The sequence below is a fragment of the Oncorhynchus mykiss genome, chromosome 27 (assembly GCF_057628025.1).
Source record: "Oncorhynchus mykiss isolate SJ-2025 chromosome 27, ASM5762802v1, whole genome shotgun sequence".
NCBI lineage: Eukaryota > Metazoa > Chordata > Actinopteri > Salmoniformes > Salmonidae > Oncorhynchus > Oncorhynchus mykiss.
Window position 1 is genome coordinate 5640972 of NC_143048.1, and position 21703 is coordinate 5662674.

The 21703-nt window shown below is 43.1% G+C and overlaps 2 protein-coding genes across 6 annotated transcripts; both read left to right on the forward strand.

The window, feature by feature from the left end:
- The first annotated feature begins 260 nt into the window (after window positions 1-260).
- Window positions 261-5543, forward strand: nrgnb (neurogranin (protein kinase C substrate, RC3) b). Its single transcript, XM_021587321.3, has 3 exons — window positions 261-497; window positions 1936-2149; window positions 3858-5543. Exons 1-3 carry the CDS (start codon window positions 483-485, stop codon window positions 3911-3913), a joined length of 285 nt encoding a protein of 94 aa, XP_021442996.1. The 5' UTR covers window positions 261-482; the 3' UTR covers window positions 3914-5543.
- Window positions 5544-12619: 7076 nt separating this feature from the next.
- Window positions 12620-21151, forward strand: hepacama (hepatic and glial cell adhesion molecule a). 5 transcript variants are annotated; one of them, XM_021587324.3, is made up of 7 exons: window positions 12620-13448; window positions 15087-15434; window positions 15895-16176; window positions 18597-18690; window positions 19227-19306; window positions 19724-19803; window positions 19916-21151. In XM_021587324.3, exons 1-7 carry the CDS (start codon window positions 13355-13357, stop codon window positions 20249-20251), a joined length of 1314 nt encoding a protein of 437 aa, XP_021442999.1. In that variant the 5' UTR covers window positions 12620-13354; the 3' UTR covers window positions 20252-21151. The 5 variants fall into 5 exon arrangements, with proteins under 5 accessions (XP_021442999.1, XP_090080399.1, XP_090080400.1 ...); XM_090224273.1 differs by having other exon boundaries at window positions 15091-15434; XM_090224276.1 differs by lacking the exon at window positions 12620-13448 and adding an exon at window positions 14216-14421.
- The last annotated feature ends 552 nt before the right edge of the window (window positions 21152-21703 follow it).

The window sequence follows — 21703 nt, forward strand, 5'->3', positions numbered from 1 at the left end:
GTGGCATGTGCCAAATGGTACAGTATGTGGCATGTGCCAAATGGTACAGTATGTGGCATGTGCCAAATGGCCAGACACCATGTGTTAAAGTGGACATAACTTACATTTATCACTTAAAAATATTTTTGCAATGTGCGAGACCCTTCGTTGATGACTTTGTCATATACTGTACTTTGAGGTCAGGTAAGTCTTTGAAGTGAGGGGTACAGTAGGTCTGTGGGAGCAGAGCAGGTTATCAACCTTAATGAGACTGGGAGGATAGACCACATGGTTTGTGTGCTTGCAGGGGGTTGTTTCACACTCTCTCTTTCTCTCTCCCACCCTCTCTCACACACTCTATGCAAGCTAATACTAGGGAGTGTCTGTTAGTGGGAACGAGACGTCTCTATTGAGGCACGAGATACATCTTTCTCGGTCAAGTACAGGCAAAAGGCATTTTAGGTCAGTTCATCCGAAGACTGTCATCTCTCAGATTGCTCATCATGGACTGCCACATTGTGAGTACATGCTTGAAATGAATTGTATTGCTTAATATACCGAACCCATATCTAACAAGTAATTATACAAAACTCTTCCTTCGTTACAGCTTTTTAACAGCATTACAGCTTTTTTACATCATTCTAATTGGGTGATGGATTTTATATATGTGTTGAACGAGATTTATATTTTAGGAACCGTCAGAAAATCATTTGTTTCCTTGTTATGGTCTTTTGACTTGTTTCATCAGCCCTGAAAACTCCAGCTCTGATCTACCTGGTGTCCACTGCACCTGCTTCAGCTTTCTTCACAAGGCAACTTTCTGCCCAATTTGTCCTATATTATTTGCTTATGGATTGTTTGAAAGGCTTTAAATGAATACTTTATGAATATCTATGGTAGAATGATATTGATAGCCAGAATGAGTATATAGGCTGTTAAAAGTATGAGTATGTTTCTTTGTCATTTGAGCTCATTGAGACGACACATTTAGAGCGTACTGTAGATTAACCCCTTGAAGAGTTAGAGAAACCTCACGATGGAACGAAAAACACTCCTGTCTTTCTGCTGCTGTAAGATATGCGAATGTTGGCATCCTACTCAGCCGTTAGACCTGAAACTAATGAATGCTATCTGTAATAGTGGGTGGTCACACTCCCACGCTAAGGGGTTTCACTGAGGACACTCTCAAATGCATCTCTTTACAGTGCAGTGGGCTTTCTTTGTTTTGCCTATGCACCAAAAAAAAATGTATGAGGGGATGAGCAACTGGTGGGGTGCAGCGGACGTGTGTGGATGATTGCTGACAACCATGTCACTGTTCGGTAACCACTTGTGAATAAGGACAGTTCTATGTCACCCACCAACCCACCCACCACTCACCAGCTTGGTGTATTCTGCCAATGATAAGCTACAAGGTATACAATGGGGCTGTCTTTGTGTTATGAGAGTGTGAGAGAGAGAGAGTCTGAGAGATCTAATGTTGAATTCCCTTTATGTTCCTTTCACTCTTGATGGACACTTGGGGATCACTTTGAAGCAGAGAAACGTATTTCCGTTCTGTGCATACTGTTCGAGTGTCAGGTTAAGCAGTTTGGGAACATTGTTTACATAGCAGTTACCCCGTTCCAGTTTAGCAAAGGCAGAAGTTAAGGCAATAGGTGTGAGGAAAAACAACAGAGAAGATAGAGCTTCTGTCCGTAGAGTAGTGTGATTTAAGGGCCTCCTAGACTTAAGCCCTTGGACCATTTAGGACCCTGAAGATACAATTGAGGAGGATATTTCACTATCGTTGACAACCATAAACAGGCTGATCTCCACTACTGTTGTCCTCAGGCGGATTTAGTCATTTTGGGCTCCTAGGCAGAAGTTAATCTGGGGCCCCTACTCGTGCTACATTACCCCAACCAAGCCCCCTCTAAATCACCTAACTTCTCAGATATACTTGTCCTCCTATAGGAAGAATGCAGCCAACCCCAGGAGGAGGAGGACATCATGGACATACCTCTGGATGACCCCGAGGCCAACAAGGCAGCTGCCAAGATCCAGGCTGGCTTCCGTGGTCACATGACCAGGAAGAAGATTAAGCCTTCTGACAAGCCTGAGGGGGAGGGGGAGGATGAGGAAGTGAGCAGCAGTGGCGAGGCCCTCAACGGAAACCAGGGGGACACAGGTCAGTGACACTAGTGTCCCCTGACACACACACACACACACACGTAGACCCAAACCGGTTTAGACTGGTATTAGCCTTGATATCCCCCTCAGGACTATCAGGACTAGTCTGGTGTAGGCCTATGTCATCAGTAACAGTTATACACAAATGATTTCAGCTTGTACACTTTCACTTTTGACACTGGTTATGGTTCTGATGGTTCTGATGCTTGTGTCCCTGACATCCCCTACATCTTGTACATCCCGATTTGCACACTATTAGCAAAGTAACAATATTAAATGCATTTATTGATCCGTTTTCAACATCAAATGCATACATTGTATGCATAATTCAGGGACACATGAAGGACCGCCATTTAACACAGCTTGAGAGCAATTTAAAAGCCATGCATAATTAACGGGGTCTAAATAAAGCTCATTAATGAGTTATTTCAATGTAAGTAATTTGACACTCCATAAAGGCTGCAGTGCATGATTGAAATCTACAACGAACGTCTTTATGAGGTGATTATTAATGAATAGTCCATTAGTTATATTGTCAAATAGATGGGATGCATTCTAATAAGAAATGTCGATCACAACTCAGACGTGTGAGAGGGTGTCGGTGCCCAGAACCATGGCAAATCTTATCGAGATGTTCTGCGATAGTGTTCAGTTATAAAGTGAATGACATGCCTTCCTATCTAATCAACACGTTTTGTGGTGAAAATATATTCAGGGCAAAACTGTACAAGTGTACAAAGTGGTTTGCCACAGTATTTTCGTAGTTGAGCTCCAGGACATTTTTTGTCAGTTTGTGTTTAAACATATCAGCTACTGAAATGTACGTTCTTTGGCGGGTGACTAAAGCCTCGAGAATACTTCCAGGTATCAAAAAGTGTACATTTCAGCTTATTTCATATGTTCCTATTCCAGGGCCAGAGTATACTATATTAGTGTGTTACCCATCCCAAATGCAAAATGCATTTGACTTATTCGTTGTATCGTACAGCAACACTTCACTGGTTCGTCCTTTGTTCAATAAAGAAATGGGACAGGACATTTTGTGGCGTTTACAGTGTTTCTTGTGTCTGTTCTATTTGTTGGTGTTCATTTTTGTGTTGAGTATGTGAAAACACGGGACAGCGGTTAGAATATATTCCAGGTCCAGTTGTTTCACCTTTACAGGACTTGAATTGGGTTTAGCCCCATCCTTGAGAAATGACCAACAAACAACTTTCCAATTCAAGCCTTCTCTGAGCGTCACCAACCCCCAACCCAGTTCTTGGTTGCCAAGCATCTTTATGTAGCAGTGTTATTTTTAACACCAGGTGCCTTATACCTCTGAGACACAGTAGAATTTATGTTCCTTGTCGTAGAGGCATGGGCCAGCTAAATCGCTCCCTCTTGGAGTAGCCTCTGCTTTTCACTTGGGTTATTGGTAACACATCCGATGAATACGGTCTTTATAATGCATTATAAGCTCATTAATAACACGTGAGCTATGCATAATGCATTATAAGGAGGGTATTCATAGGAAGTGTTTCACCAGGATCAGTAGTACCAATTGAATCATTGGCATATGTTTTTAGTAGTATTGTGCTTATCACAACCTTTTGTGAGACACCTCAATCTTGCTCATGTCATTATAGCCTTGCTGAGTAATGGCAAAATGAATTCTTCATTCCATCTGCAGTGCTAAATTCTGCTTCTTCTTCGGTCTGTTTTAGTATCAGGAGGATCAGAGGGAGTAGAGAGAGATGACACATCTGTGCCGAAACAGTGAAGCCTCTGACCTCAATGAAGAGAAGAAGAAGAAGATTTTTAAAAAAGAAGAAGAGGCATGGCTGTGGCTGTACCTTTTTTTCCAGGGGAGCAACTTTCTATGTAACACAAAAAAAGCAGTGTATTATCCAGATTTTGGGATGTCATCTGATTTGTGAACTCTTTAACACTCCTGCGTCTTTGACCCAAATTTGCATCTCTCACTGCATGTACTTGTGAAACTTCTGGTAGTGTGCTAGTCTAGAAGAAGATATGCGAGGCTGATAACAATTTTTTCTCATGCTAAACAGGGCTGATTTGAGTCGAATATAAAGTTTGTGTACAATTATACATTATGAATGCACGTCAACCGCTGGAATGCTTGTTTCTGCGTTGTTTCAGGTGCTTGTATAATTACTATTTCATTATTTCTGGTGTACACAATATCGCTAAAAGGGTGGTAGGTACCCTTATGGGTTATTGGAAGGCATACTATTTAAGTTGATAATGAATGTATTGTTATTTAGATTTGTAGACTTTAAGTGTTGTGCACAATAATGAATAATGGAATTACTTTCACATATTAGTCAGCATCACCATTTTCTCCAAATCAGATCTTCCAACACAGTAAGCCTGCAGTACTATAGTTTATTTGCAGATAGTAGTACTCACGTCAAGCTTTATCTTTAGAGAAATAGAGTCATATCCTCTGCTAAACTATTGACCTAAATCAGGTGGTATTATTATCAGGGGTTGGAACCAAAATTATTTTCCAATCGTTTCGTTCTGAACAGAACCATCATTTAGAGCAGCTTGCTATGGAGCGGGCAAGCTATGGTTGTTTCAGCCGTTAGACTGGGCTACAGTTGTTAACATGCACGATGGACGGTCACATGTAGGGGCATGAGATGCAACTGAAATTTTGCAGCTGGGGAGAGAGCGAGAAATGCTGGAGGGGGAGGCTTGACTTGAAGCGCTGGGCATTATTATAACATGCATTATCTGAAGTAGGGCCACATCATTATTCCTACAGAGGAGCGGTTTCTATGGAGGAACTTTGAATGTCGTTGAACTTCCGAGTGTTGGCTTAAAGTTGGACCAGAGCTAGCTAGCTAGCTTTCTAACAAGCTTGTGTGTGCAGAGTGGCACCAGAATTTAAAAAAACATACCTTTTTTTAGTTAATAAATCCACTGTGAAACGTGATAGTATCTCTAACTAGCATCGAAAAAGTTAATTCATTCTTCTCTAATTATAAATCTGAATTTCTGAATCACGCTTGTAACGTCAGTAGGCTACAGTAGACTAAGCTTCGAAGGGAGAGGGGCAGGTTGCCTACACATGCAGACACACTGGTGAAGATTTTCAGCTGGCAGGCAGACACTGGAATATGAAAAGAATGCCTGGAATGTAAAATAATGTTATTAATCGGTCACCATGCTTTTAAATGAACTGTCCTGTTCCAGAACGGTATAGATCACTTTCGTTCACAGTTCTGATCCTGTTCCTCAATTTTTTTTGTTATTTTCTGGTTTTCGGTTCTGTTCCCTGAACCGCTTCCAACCCCTGATTATCATCATGCTTCATGAACAGATTGAATTAAGTAATTGTAAAGGAATAACAGTTGTAAATCAATAAATCCATATCAAATGTTTGTGTAGTACATAATTTAAGCTGTACAGAGCACCATATAGATTTCATGAGTAATATATAATTCATAACAAAAACAAGTCTTGACCCTGACCCTTACCCACTCATGGATATGGTGATGGGTGTTTGAAAAAGATGAGTCATTTATATGTAGAAACAGTCATTAACACTTGACCCGCAAATGACTGTATCCAAGGTTATTGAGCTAGGATTCTGGAATGAATCAATAATAACAGCAGAGTCTTCAAGCTCTGTCAACATGATTACAAACATGATCACGCTGACAACAAATTATGACAGAACGTGATCACCCGATATTGAATGGTGTTTCATAGAATGCATCAACCCTAGTTTTAAAGGGAAAGTTCCGGGTTTTACAACTTGATGTTAGATGGTTACTCACCCTGAAACTAGTCTATGGTCCAGGAAAAATTGTAATCTGAACTTCCCCTTTAAGAGTTAAACGGATTCCAAAAGTAGTGTAGGGAATGCAATCTCAAGACAGAACAGTTGTTTTTTTCACTCAACCTGTTATTTTTTCACTGAACTGTAATGCAGCACAAGCATAGCTGTTAATTGGAAAGTCTTCCCACCACTAAACTGAAACAAATGGTAACTGGTCTTCCGTGAAAAGCTTTCTCTGTAGGGGAACGCCAGGAATACCTCACATCACATGACAAGTAGGAGACTTGCTTGATTGTTTGGTTGGTTGAACAGAATCTCATCTTTCCCCAGTTTCTATTCATGTTGCAGCTTTGAATATAATACATATAATGATTTTCCTCTGAAAAACATTCTCATTGGGTCTCACATTTCAACAGATGCATCACCTGTTAGACTGCTGTCAAATATCTTATCATCTTACAAATAATAGTACAAATTTATAATAATAGCGCTTTTCATAACAATCTCAAAGCAACAAATGACAGGTTGTGTCAGCGATGTTCTTTAAAGTGTATCTGGATATTCCCTTAGTTGAAAAAAAAGTTACATTCATAGTCAGTGTTGTTTCATTGGCTGAGGTGCTCTTTCTGTTGCCTTTTCTCTCCATATGAGAAAAGAGCATGGTTGAGATATGGAAGGAGGAAGCACAAGACTCACTCACAGCTCACCCACGCTCACTCCCACACACATCTTAGCTCAGCCCAGCCACACAGAGGCACTGAAGGGATCTCTCTCCCCCTCCGAATGGGTTCTGTCACCAGCTGCTGAATGATAAGGCATTAAAGAGACATTCTGCTGGTTTTCCATGGCAACACAAAGCCACAGAAGACAGCACTAGTTTCTCAGCTTGACACAGCGCCTCACCACTTCTCCCAGTGTTCCCACAGGTATCCAGACACAGCTGTCTAATGACACTGACTGTAGAATCAATATGCCAGACAGACACCGCCAAACAGCACTTCGGCAGCAGGGAACTGTAAATTAATTTCTAAAAAGAGTTTGATGGACAGCTTTGTCCAAAAGAGTTCAACATCTCTTAGTTATGTTGTGTATTTCACCGTGGAAAGATGAACAGCATCCAAATACAACAATTTGTTAATCAATGTTTTTCAATGCAGAGAAGAACTGTTCCAGAAATTAAACACTTCAGCTGAGACAGAATGCAATATCTGAAATTTGGCATCTATTTTGATCTCATTTTGAATGTAAAATATACTGTATATTTCTTAACATACGTGGGTGGTTGTGTTTAGTCCTTTTAAGGGCTGGTGAATGTTGTGGGGGAAAACAATCAGTCTGTGTGTTTGAAACTCGCATCAAATTAAAGTCTGATAGTCTGTTTTTAAAATGTTAATCTGGATTGATTCGCTCTCTTGGTTCCTCACAGATTGTCAGCGCCATCACGGTGTTCTCCTGGGCAGCAATTAGTGGTGGAAGTAAGTCAAACTCAACAGCAGAGGGCACTGTTGGTCATCACAGTCATCATCATCGTCATGTCTACGACCTCACTCTTTAAGGACAGGGCTCGGATTTATAAAGCGTCTCAGAGTAAGAGTGCTGAACTAGGATCAGGTCCCTCCTGCCATAGTAATCTTATTCATTATAATCTAAAAGGCTAAGCTGATCCTAGATCAGCATTCATACTCTGAAATGCTTGGTGCATACGGCTCTAGATTTCTAGGTTATCCAAACTGTGGGTCATTGGGGGTGCGATTGAACACAATATGAATTTCACTGATTACTGGATCGCTCAGCCCATACTGAAAAGGGGCAATACTGCATGAGGCACACTCGCTCTACCATGTACCATTGGGCCAAAATTCTTCCTTGCTGTCATCACAAGAGTTATACACACTGCATGTATGAAGCTGCGTGTACACAGGCAGCCTAATTCGGATCTTTTTCCACTAATCGGTCTTTGGCCCAAACAGATCCGCTCGTTTGGAAAAATTGGACAAAGTATCAGCCTTTGAAAAGGTTTCCTTGTCCACTTCCAGTCTCTCTGTCTTAATTATAGTCTGGTCGACAGAGACCTGCTGTGTGTTTTCTCTCTGATAACGTGACAGTGTGTCTCATACATGAGTAGAAGAGGGCCCCTCATACTCTCTGTTTTATATTGACAGCAAGTGTTTCCCTTGATTTAGGAACCGTTAGAAGATGAGAGGGAGAGAGAGGGGTGCTTTTATCCAGGGCTCAGAGGACAGAGTCAGTCAGATAGAGTCTGATTGTGTGTCTCAGCCCTCCAGGCTTTGATGGCTTACTACAGAGGAGTTTGAATACAGGGACCCTGTGAGAGTTCTACTCAGGGATGGCTCTAGCCTTTTTGCCCCTGGTCTTTGTGGTTCAATCTGTGTTTGAAATTCACTGCTCGACTGAGGGACCTTATAGATAAGATAATATAGATATAGACAGATAATTGTATGTCTGGGGTACAGAGATGAGGTAGTCATTCAAAGTGATGTTAAACATGGTGCACAGAGTGAGTCCATACAACTTATTATGTGTCGTATTAATAAAACTTTTGCTCCTGAACTTATTTAGGCATGTCATTATGAAGTGGTTGAATACTCAAGACATTCCAGCTTTTCATTATTATTTTCGTTTTACTATTTCAAAAAACAAAATTCCGGCCTCCCGGGTGGCGCAGTAGTCTAAGGCTAGCTGTGCCACCAGAGACTCTGGGTTTGAGCCCAGGCTCTGACGCAGCCGTCCACAACTGGGAGGTCCATGGGGCGACGCACAATTGGCCTAGCTTCGTCCGGGTTAGGGAGGGTTTGGCCGGTAAGGATATGCTGGTCTCATCGCGCACTAGCGACTCCTGTGGCGGGCCGGGCGCAGTGCACACTGGTCAGGTCGCTAGGTGTACGGTGTTTCCTCCGACACATTGGCGCGGCTGGCTTCCGGGTTGGATGCCCGCTGTGTTAAGAAGCAGTGCGGTTTGGTTGGGTTGTGTATCGGAGGACGCATGACTCTCGAACTTCGTCTCTCCCGAGCCCATACAGGAGGTGTAGAGATGAGACAAGATAGTAGCTACTAACAATTGGAGAGAAAAAGGGGGTGTAAAAAAACAAACATCTCAATTGAATACATTTAAATTCAGGCTGGAACGCAACAAAACGTGGAAAAATTCAAGGGGATACTTGACTTGTGAATACTTTCTGAAGGCAGTGTACAGTGTCAGAGAGGATGTACTTTTCACTTGTCTGAACTGCAGTGTACAGTGTCAGAGAGGATGTACTTTTCACTTGTCTGAACTGCAGTGTACAGTGTCAGAGAGGATGTACTTTTCACTTGTCTGAACTGCAGTGTACAGTGTCAGAGAGGATGTACTTTTCACTTGTCTGAACTGCAGAGTACAGTGTCAGAGAGGATGTACTTGTCACTTGTCTGAACTGCAGTGTACAGTGTCAGAGAGGATGTACTTGTCACTTGTCTGAACTGCAGTGTACAGTGTCAGAGAGGATGTACTTGTCACTTGTCTGAACTGCAGTGTACAGTGTCAGAGAGGATGTACTTGTCACTTGTCTGAACTGCAGAGTACAGTGTCAGAGAGGATGTACTTGTCACTTGTCTGAACTGCAGTGTACAGTGTCAGAGAGGATGTACTTGTCACTTGTCTGAACTGCAGTGTACAGTGTCAGAGAGGATGTACTTGTCACTTGTCTGAACTGCAGTGTACAGTGTCAGAGAGGATGTACTTTTCACTTGTCTGAACTGCAGTGTACAGTGTCAGAGAGGATGTACTTTTCACTTGTCTGAACTGCAGTGTACAGTGTCAGAGAGGATGTACTTTTCACTTGTCTGAACTGCAGTGTACAGTGTCAGAGAGGATGTACTTTTCACTTGTCTGAACTGCAGAGTACAGTGTCAGAGAGGATGTACTTGTCACTTGTCTGAACTGCAGTGTACAGTGTCAGAGAGGATGTACTTGTCACTTGTCTGAACTGCAGTGTACAGTGTCAGAGAGGATGTACTTGTCACTTGTCTGAACTGCAGTGTACAGTGTCAGAGAGGATGTACTTGTCACTTGTCTGAACTGCAGAGTACAGTGTCAGAGAGGATGTACTTGTCACTTGTCTGAACTGCAGTGTACAGTGTCAGAGAGGATGTACTTGTCACTTGTCTGAACTGCAGTGTACAGTGTCAGAGAGGATGTACTTGTCACTTGTCTGAACTGCAGTGTACAGTGTCAGAGAGGATGTACTTTTCACTTGTCTGAACTGCAGTGTACAGTGTCAGAGAGGATGTACTTTTCACTTGTCTGAACTGCAGTGTACAGTGTCAGAGAGGATGTACTTTTCCCTTGTCTGAACTGCAGAGTACAGTGTCAGAGAGGATGTACTTTTCACTTGTCTGAACTGCAGTGTACAGTGTCAGAGAGGATGTACTTTTCACTTGTCTGAACTGCAGTGTACAGTGTCAGAGAGGATGTACTTTTCCCTTGTCTGAACTGCAGAGTACAGTGTCAGAGAGGATGTACTTTTCCCTTGTCTGAACTGCAGTGTACAGTGTCAGAGAGGATGTACTTTTCACTTGTCTGAACTGCAGTGTACAGTGTCAGAGAGGATGTACTTTTCCCTTGTCTGAACTGCAGAGTACAGTGTCAGAGAGGATGTACTTTTCACTTGTCTGAACTGCAGTGTACAGTGTCAGAGAGGATGTACTTGTCACTTGTCTGAACTGCAGAGTACAGTGTCAGAGAGGATGTACTTGTCACTTGTCTGAACTGCAGTGTACAGTGTCAGAGAGGATGTACTTGTCACTTGTCTGAACTGCAGAGTACAGTGTCAGAGAGGATGTACTTGTCACTTGTCTGAACTGCAGAGTACAGTGTCAGAGAGGATGTACTTTTCACTTGTCTGAACTGCAGTGTACAGTGTCAGAGAGGATGTACTTGTCACTTGTCTGAACTGCAGTGTACAGTGTCAGAGAGGATGTACTTTTCACTTGTCTGAACTGCAGAGTACAGTGTCAGAGAGGATGTACTTTTCACTTGTCTGAACTGCAGAGTACAGTGTCAGAGAGGATGTACTTTTCACTTGTCTGAACTGCAGTGTACAGTGTCAGAGAGGATGTACTTTTCACTTGTCTGAACTGCAGTGTACAGTGTCAGAGAGGATGTACTTTTCCCTTGTCTGAACTGCAGTGTACAGTGTCAGAGAGGATGTACTTTTCACTTGTCTGAACTGCAGTGTACAGTGTCAGAGAGGATGTACTTGTCACTTGTCTGAACTGCAGTGTACAGTGTCAGAGAGGATGTACTTGTCACTTGTCTGAACTGCAGTGTACAGTGTCAGAGAGGATGTACTTTTCACTTGTCTGAACTGCAGTGTACAGTGTCAGAGAGGATGTACTTTTCACTTGTCTGAACTGCAGTGTACAGTGTCAGAGAGGATGTACTTGTCACTTGTCTGAACTGCAGTGTACAGTGTCAGAGAGGATGTACTTGTCACTTGTCTGAACTGCAGTGTACAGTGTCAGAGAGGATGTACTTGTCACTTGTCTGAACTGCAGAGTACAGTGTCAGAGAGGATGTACTTGTCACTTGTCTGAACTGCAGAGTACAGTGTCAGAGAGGATGTACTTTTCACTTGTCTGAACTGCAGTGTACAGTGTCAGAGAGGATGTACTTGTCACTTGTCTGAACTGCAGTGTACAGTGTCAGAGAGGATGTACTTTTCACTTGTCTGAACTGCAGAGTACAGTGTCAGAGAGGATGTACTTTTCACTTGTCTGAACTGCAGAGTACAGTGTCAGAGAGGATGTACTTTTCACTTGTCTGAACTGCAGTGTACAGTGTCAGAGAGGATGTACTTTTCACTTGTCTGAACTGCAGTGTACAGTGTCAGAGAGGATGTACTTTTCCCTTGTCTGAACTGCAGTGTACAGTGTCAGAGAGGATGTACTTTTCACTTGTCTGAACTGCAGTGTACAGTGTCAGAGAGGATGTACTTGTCACTTGTCTGAACTGCAGTGTACAGTGTCAGAGAGGATGTACTTGTCACTTGTCTGAACTGCAGTGTACAGTGTCAGAGAGGATGTACTTTTCACTTGTCTGAACTGCAGTGTACAGTGTCAGAGAGGATGTACTTTTCACTTGTCTGAACTGCAGTGTACAGTGTCAGAGAGGATGTACTTGTCACTTGTCTGAACTGCAGTGTACAGTGTCAGAGAGGATGTACTTTTCACTTGTCTGAACTGCAGTGTACAGTGTCAGAGAGGATGTACTTTTCACTTGTCTGAACTGCAGTGTACAGTGTCAGAGAGGATGTACTTTTCACTTGTCTGAACTGCAGTGTACAGTGTCAGAGAGGATGTACTTGTCACTTGTCTGAACTGCAGTGTACAGTGTCAGAGAGGATGTACTTTTCACTTGTCTGAACTGCAGTGTACAGTGTCAGAGAGGATGTACTTTTCACTTGTCTGAACTGCAGTGTACATGCTGCAACAAGATGCTGAATTGTTACAATGATACGATTATCAGAAATATCAAAACATGCTATAACAACATCAATCACCTTGTCATACTGTTTATGTCTCCAGTGTATTATTTCTGTGCTCATTGATTTCCAGATTTTAATGCATCACCTAGTGGCCACATTGGGAACACATGGAATGTTTTTCTGAGTACTTCCCACACTTCTCTTCCCATCATCTTACATCTGGGGTGTATGCACTAATAACCAAACGGAAGCAAACGGGCCGTGACAGGGAGGGACTAACCTGAATTTGTCCAAAAATAATTGCTTGTTTGCGTTGCAAAACATTTTTTAAAGGTGTGGACTAATACATCATCACTGTTTATCTCTTATTTAGAGTCTGGAGGGGGTGGGGACAGTGGTTGAGGATAGTAGTTAGTTGTTTTTCAAGAGCAGTTATTCTGTTTCTCCGAGTGGGGTCCTTTTATAAAGCCTTCGGTTTATTAAGCAATTCTGAGCAGCACTGTAGGAATGACAATTAAGGTACTGTTACTGAATAAACTTGTTTTCAATCACACAATATTTTGAAATGTATTGAAACCATATGCATATGCTTGAAAGATATGATCTCATCATTGGTAATAGCACATTTTACAGCCATACAAATGCAGTACAGAAAATAACAGCATTTAAATGTAGCTGTCTTCTTAAGCCTCCCACCATAATAATAAAATTGTGCTTATCTGTCTATGTCTCTGTCTAACAAAGCTGAGGATACACACACACACACACACACACAGTGCTTTTGTTCATGCTGGGGTCCTGAGTGCTGGGGTTCAGAGTATGCAGGCAGCTGAGCCCAGTCTTGCAGTCTTGTGCATTCTCACGGACGTGCCTGGAGTGGACAAATCATGCTCATTGGGTGGGAGAGGGACTCAGCGCTGTACCCAAGATGAAGGAGGAGAGGAGGACGACTTCCTCGAAAGAAGACACAGCCATTCCTTCGCAATTTTCACTCTTCGGCCTCCTCCTACTTTTCCAGGCAGGTAAGTGAACACTTTCAAACTTCATGATTTACTTTTTGGGAAACACAATGTGGTGAAGAACTAGTGGCGGAATCAGGAATGAATAGATCGTTTGAATGAATATATATATGTGACTATATTGGCAAGTATGTTCATCACATAGTAGTCAAGTAATATGTGATAAGGCGATCGAGTAGATATTTGAGATTTACACAGCTTTCCTATTTAAATTCACAAATTATGTTGTACATTGTTTCGTTAGCAAATTCATTTGAAAATAGATTTGATAATAGATTTGATAATGCATGATTTGGTGGTAACCATTGTTCCTTTATGTGCTTGATCAATTCATTACATATTATGTTAAAGTAGGCTAAGTGCTGTACAACATATTTAATTGGCCCAGGCAGTGAGAGTTGTTTTGTCCTGGTGTACCCTCTTGTGTGGATTAGCTCAAAGGCACAGGTCTATTCAGCCATACAGCTGTAGTGAAAAGAGCCTGGGTGAGCTGAGCTGTTGTTGGGATGTAAGTGGGTGAAGCATAGGTTAAGAGTTATGATATTACGAGAAGAGGCTTTGAGGGACTTGGAGTTGGAGCCCAGGCGAGGCAGTGGTGGTTTCTCTGCATTAGGAGCCTGTCTCAGCCTGCTTCTGCTGTGTAGCTGTGTGTTGTGTCATTGTGGCCATCCACTATTAGCAGAATCACTGAACCCTTGTGTCTCCTGCTTCTACAATCACAAAGAGCATGTCTCTCCCAGTGTTTTTTATACCACTGGAGGGAGGAAATCAGTCCAACAATCCTGGCCTTTGTCTGCCTCTCCCTGGCAACCCCCTTCAGGCTGAAAATTGTTACCACAGCGATCGAGCGATGCCATGCTGACACGCTACAGGGAGCAGAGCTGTGGCCGAGGAAGGTCGGTGCCAGATGCTCTCTCTCTCTCTCTCTATTACCCCAACATAACATGCAACAGCCCGTCCGTTAAGTACAGCGCCCGTAAGTGGCTTTAGCCTATGGCTACATGTGGTCGAGGATGTGGTGACTTATAGGAAGCTCCACTGTGAGCATAATGGCGTTACTGTGTGTGGTTTCCAGGGCAGAACGAGACGAAAGGATGATATGCGGGTTACGTTGTAAGCCATCCTCCTGTATGCTCAAGGGGGATCCATTAAATGGTACACAAATCAAAACAGATGTAATATGTTGGGCTTGTTTTGGAGAGGGTCTGTCCTGTTATTGAACTTTCACCGAATAATTGATTGCGGTAATAATGAGGAGGTTTGAGGACGTTGTTTTCACTTGTAGATTGAATTGGATTTTGAGTCTTGATTTTCGAAAGTCCGCTTTCAAGAATAAAAGTTAGATCTACTCCTGGACTAATTTAAGGAATGGTGGAAAATATAGGCCCATATCTGACTTTATTTTATACTGTATTTCTATGAGAGGCATATAAATACAAAAGCCAAAACATCAGAAAGTTCCATATTCGTTATTAGGACCTTATACTAGACCAGATCACTCTGCTTGTCGTGAATGTGGTGACAGTAATCAACCACTTACAGCCATCAAATCGTCCTGCATGCATGCGATCACTTTATCCTGCACTGTATAGTCTGCCACAGTGTTCACTGAACGTTGTGTCTTGGGCTGTGTCCATGCAGTCAGAGTGGCCGGCGTCAACATCACCAGTCAGGCTCATCTGGTCCGAGGCACGTTGGGTGGAGAGGCCTTCCTCTCTGTCAGCTACACCAGCACCAGCTCCGACCAACCAGTCATCAAGTGGCAGCTGAAGAGGGACAAGCAGCAGCCCATCACCGTAGTCCAGTCACTAGGCACCAGCATCATCGGGAACCTGCGGCCCGAGTACAGGGACCGCATCATGGTGTTTGAAAACGGCACCTTGCTCCTCCACAACCTGCAGCTGTCTGACGAGGGGGCCTATGAAGTGGAGATCTCCATAACCGACGATGCCTTCACTGCGGAGCGCAACATCAACCTCACCGTAGATGGTAGGAGAGTTTCCTCTGCAGCTCATTTGGTAAAGCACGGTGTTTGCAGCGATTCCCAGGACCAGCCATACATATAATGTATGTAAAAGATTTAGGCAAGCATTACTGTTAGTCGCATTGGATAAAAGCGTCTGCTAAATGGCATTGTATTTGAGATTGTATTTACAATACGGCTCAGGCTACCGTATTAAAATGAACAGTCCAACGACTGACCAACTATTCACCTTAGTGAATTTACATCACATGATGCTATTGCAGACTGAGGTGCAAGGCTAAAAAGTGAGGTCACACATTAAACAAAGTACATCTTATAGCAGCCTTTATAAGTTCTTTCTAAGGCCTACTTTAGAGAGTAGATAGCTTGTTATTTCTTCACAAATCCTTTGCTGGGATAAGCATGCTATCTAAACAGTGGAATATGCTTTATGTCACATGTAGTGAATCTATATTGTCCCCACAGTACCTGTGTCCAGACCCTACGTCCAAATGATAGCCTCCTCGGTGCTGGAGTTGAGTGAACTCTTCACCTTACACTGTTCCCACGGCGATGGCACCAAGCCCACCTATGGCTGGCTGAAAGGGGGAAAGGTGCTGACCAACGACTCGCGCCTGCTCCTGTCACATGACCAGAAGTATCTGACCATCGCCCGGGTGCTGATGTCAGACGATGACATCTACAGCTGTACGGTGGATAACCCAATCAGTAGCATGAGGAGTGTGCCTGTCAAACTCACCGTCTACAGTAAGTAGAACTATAGTCGTAGTACTTTCTCCCAAGTAAGGATATTTATCTTGATTCCCTCAACATGTACAGTACCAGTCAAAAGTTTGGACATACCTACTCATTCAAGGGTTTTTCTTTATTTTTAATTATTTTTTACATTGTAGAATAATAGTGAAGAGATCAACACTATGAAATAACACATATGGAATCATCAAAAAAAAGTCAAACAAATCAAAACATATGTTATACTTGAGATTCTTCAAAGTAGCCGCCCTTTGCATTGATGACAGCCTTGCACACTCTTGGCATTCTCTCAACCAGCTTTATGAGGTAGTCACCTGGAATGCGTTTCCAACAGTCTTGAAGGCGTTCCCACATATGCTGAGCACTTGTTGGCTGCTTTTCCTTCACTCTGTGGTCCAACTCGTCCCAAACATCTCAATTTGGTTGAGGTCAGGTGATTGTGGAGGCCAGGTCATCTGATGCAGCACTCCATCTCATTCTCTTTCTTGGTCAAAGAGGTGTATTGGGTCATTGTCATGTTGAAAACAAATGTTAGTCCCACTAAGCCCAAACCAGATGGGATGGCGTATCACTGCAGAAGGCTGTGGTAGCCATGCTGGTTAAGTGTGCCTTGAATTCTAAATAAATCACAATGTCACCAGCAAAGCACCATAACACCTCCTCCTCCTCCATGCTTTACGGAGGGAACCACACATGCGGAAATCATCCGTTCACCTACTCTGCGTCTCACAAAGACATGGCGGTTGGAACCATAAATCTCAAATTTGGACTCATGTCCATTGCTCGTGTTTCTTGGCCCAAGCAAGTCTTTTCTTCTTATCCTTGTCCTTTAGTAGTGGTTTCTTTAGAGCAATTTGATCATGAAGGCCTGATTCACGCAGTCTCCTCTGAACAGTTGATGTTGTGATGTGACTGCTACTTGAACTCTGTGAAGCATGTATTTGGGCTACAATCTGAGGTGCAGTTAATTGAGGCTCTAATGAACTTATCCTCTGCACCAGAGGTAACTCTATTGCGACTGCGCTTGAAGAAACTTTCAAAGTTATTGAAATGTTCCATATTGACTGCCCTTCATGTCTTAAAGTAATAATGGACTGTTGTTTATCTTTGCTTATTTGAGCTGTTCTTGCCATAATATGGACTTGGTCTTCTACAAAATAGGGCTGTCTTCTATATACCAACCCTAGCTTGTCACAACACAACTGATTGGCTCAAACGCATTAAGAAGGAAAGAAATTCGACAAATTAACTTTTGACAAGGCACACCTGTTAATTGAAATGCATTCCAGGTGACTAACTCATGAAGCTGGTTGAGAGAATGCCAATGGTGTGCAAAGCTGTCATCAAGGCAAAGGGTGGCTAATTTGAAGAATCTAAAATATGTTTTGATTTGTTTAATCTCTTTTTGATTGGTTACTGCATAAGTGTTATTTCATAGTTTTGATGTTTTCACTTTAATTATAAAATGCAGAAAATAGTAAAAAATAAAGAAAAACTGTTGAATGACTATGTGTGAAAACATTTGACTGGTACTGTACCTGTCAGGGAAAGGTTGAGATGCAAGTTCATTATGAAGAAACTGAATTGATTCAAGGTTAGAGGGAGAGAGAGACAGACAGAGACAAACAGAGCAGTGAGAGAGAGAGCGAGAGAGCGAGAGAGAGAGAGAGTAATCCAGTGAAAAGCTTGAGTTACTTATGAGGGCCAGTAGATAAAGGAAGCCGGTGGAGCTGAGGTCTTGCCCCAGTGGAGCATACTAATCCTTCCTTCATTTTCCCCCAACTGAGACAAGGGCTGTGTAACAAATGACATTCTATTCCCTTTATAGTGCACTACTTTTGACCACGATCCATAGGGCTCTGGTCAAAAGTAGTGCACGATATAGGGAATAGGTTGCCATTTGGGATGCTACAACAGTGCGTCGAGAGATCAGCTAGCCCCTTAAGGGCCCTGCATTCTCTCCTTACATACAGCCCCGTACAAAGCCTCAAAGCTGCACCTTTCTATCCTAGCTTTCACACACAGACTTGGCTGGCACAGCTAGTGATGGAAAACCTTAGTATGGTTCCAGGTATGTCTGTGCTGTCTTGCCAACTCTTATGGTCATTGTTGCGCCAAACGTTGGCCAGACAGCACAAACAGATCCGGTTCCACACTAGGAGAACCTAGCATTTTCACTCATTCTGAAACGGTTCCTTTTTATTCGATGTTATTGTGGCCTCCACTAAAAGTTCTAAAGCGGAGTGTGTTCAGACAAGCCCATAGGAGAGAAAGAGGTGTAGCTCATTTCCAGAGCCCGAGAGGTGACATCTTTGTCTAGTCCGAGTGGACTCTTTGCTTGTACAGTGGTGAAGTGTTTGCGGGTGTTTGAGAAAGGACTACTCTGTTAATCATAGGCTTCCTTCCTTTGCTAGGACGGAGTTCCCTGTATATCATTCTTACCACCGGGGGCATTTTCCTCCTCATCACCCTGGTGACAGTGTGCGCCTGCTGGAAGCCCTCTAAAAAGTAAGAGTTCCACATTGTGCCTCCATCTCCCTATTCGCTTTGATATGTTTTCGCAGACCAGAGTTAGGCACTAGGCAGGGAGCAGGCGGCTAGAACCGTAATCCCCTGGCCTAGCCTGGTGCCAGAACTATTTGTGCTGTATAGCCACAACATTGACAACAACCATCGGAGTAGGCTATACAGCACAAATAGTTCTGGCACCAGGCTAGTGGGATACCATTATCACTACATTGTAAACAACAGAGATATAATCCCTCCCACACGATGCTATCAGTGTCAGAACCTTAGTGTAACATTGGACATGCGCCTGCAGGACTGCAGAGTAGCCGAGAGCTAGGCCAGGGGATTACGGTTCTAGCCGCCTGCTCCCTGCCTAGTGCCTAAATCTGCACAAACAGATCTGGGACCAGGCTAGAATTACACTGTGTGCCGTATTTTACAAAACAATTGTGGTTGACATGTTCTCGAGGAGACAGAATGTAAACACTACGCGAGTGCACATATGAAACGCTAATCTACCATTTGTCTCTCTCAAGGAAGAAGCGGCGGGCTGCCATGGCAGCCATGTTGCAGAGATCTCCGGTATATGTAGAGAGGAGTGACATCAGTCACGGGGGTAAGGGGAGAGAGGGATGTGAGCTTTTGACAGTGCTTTTTGAATGTGTGCTGTTCTTTGTTCCCCATGCTAATTTTGTAGTTTATTTACTCTTCCTATTACAGATATTTGAGTGCAAAGCTTTTTAGATGGATGGATTTCATGGCAAAGTTATAGTCAGTACACGTTTTTTTTTGCAGAGTAGGCCTACACCACAGTAGGCTGCTGAGGGGAGGACCGGCTCATAATAATGGCTGGAATGGAGTTAATGGAATGGTCTCAAACACATGGTAACCGTGTGTTTGATGTGTCCGATACCATTCCATGTATTCCGTTCCAGCCATTACTATGAACCGGTCCTCCCCAATTAAAGTGCCACCTGTGGCCTACACACATTTCTCAGTTTGTGCAGTTGTTCACACATTCTTTAATTTGCAGTTGATGTGGTGCCAAAAACAATAGCCCATGGAACCCATGGCCGTAGGAGCCCTATGGCTCTTTATGTTGTCAATGAAGATGTAAGTCACAGATTTTTCAATTTACGAAGACTAGTTTATTTTCAAGAATGTTGCTAGTTTTCCCTTCATTTTTCATCTGCTTAACTCTATTCCTTCATTGTTGTTATTCCAGGAGAGTCTTGAAGGTGAGGATGATTGTTCAGCCAACTCCATCAGCCCCTCAGACCTCGCCCCTTCTGGTTACCCCAGCCCCCTCCCACCATCCTCCCACTCACCCGAAGCACCCACCCGGCCCGTTCGCAAATACCCTCGTACCCCTGTGCCCTCACCCCCTGCCACCCCACTCAAGCCCTCTGCTCAGCCACCTGTCATGCCCTCAGCTCCACCCCCTGGATCACCTCCACATGTCCAGAGCTCAGGGCGTAAACCCCGCCCTCCTGTGGGCATCCCCACCAATCAACAGACAGAGGGGCCCCCGGCTACCTCAGAGGCAGACGACCGGGATTAATGTCTGAATGACCACCCTCACTCACCTATCACTGCTACTACTGTAGAATTCATCCACATCTAACCATGGAAATGTGTCGATTATCTTGTCTGTTTGGCTGGGTTTTGGTGTAAAGATATTTGCTGCGCCAGGATCAACTGCTCTGATCATGGTTTCCCTATACCCCTGGAAAAATGGTATGTTGTTCTTTTTTCCCCACCAAGGTTTAAAAGCATCATCCATACTGCACAACACTGCTTTGAGATTGTTTCAGGTGTGAATCAACTTGGACCAATGGCCTCCATGTAGCCTGACTCTCGATCACTTTGCGCTTTGGCCAACTCCTCTCTGCTGTGGTGACAATGATAGTCAGAGGAGTGAGCTGCAACACATACAGATCTGGGACCAGGCTAACCCCCATGGCTATTCTGGTGAACTCATGTAACAGACAGTATCCACCAATAATGTTTTGGGGCAGTCAATGTGTGGCAGTTGCCACATGGTAAGGGGCAAAGGGGGTGTAAGTAGCCACAGTCAATTTACACTGGGATCTGGATATGTTATTACTTGAAAATTGGGGTAATGATAATGCGTCTAATTCGTTTGATTTGCTACTTCCAGTAGAGGTAATGGGGAAGGGGGTTTCACAGAAACTGCCATCCGAAGCCTTGGACTCATTATGTACATATGTCAATAGTGTATGTGATGTTCTTAGCATTGATTTTAGGACCTTTTGCCTCCAAATACATTTTTTTCAAATAACATTTCATCCTAAAACCGTGTTTCTATTCCATGTTTCAAAATGAAGTATGACATTTATAGCCTAATAAATGTAACAATAAATGCAAAGTTGCAAAATGCCTCTACCATAAAATAGTTTTACTTTTACCTGAATACCAGCATAAAAACAGTTCTATTCAATACTGTGAGGCGTGTAATATGTAAGACTTTTATTTTGACATGCATTCATACCTATATTCTATTTGGCTCCTCCTGTAAGGGCTTCTGGCTAGAAGATTCAGAGCTGCCATGATAGTGTGTGGTCTTGTTGCTATTCCCCTCTCCCCTTTTCATTTCTTTATTTCACCTGATAAGTTATTCAGTCTCAACATTAAGTTCGCTCTAAGACTCCCATCATGAAGTTTGCAGTCTAATGCAAAGATGACTGAACATTGTGTCAGCTTCTCCAACTGCCAGACCTACAACCCCACAGACTGACAGTGGCATACAGTGTGGCCATGAGCTGCATGCCAGACTGCAAGTCCGTATTGTGTCCAGTAGGTGATGCCCAAGCAAAAGCTGAAGGTTTGATGGATTTTATTTCATTAGGATCTCTTTCAGCTCTCAAAGGACCAGTGTTCCAATAGTCCTTAAGAAATGCAAAAAAAATATATGCAGAAAATGTGAAAAACAACACAACCTAAGTAAAAACACAATACACACAAACACAGATACAAATCCCTAATACCTCTC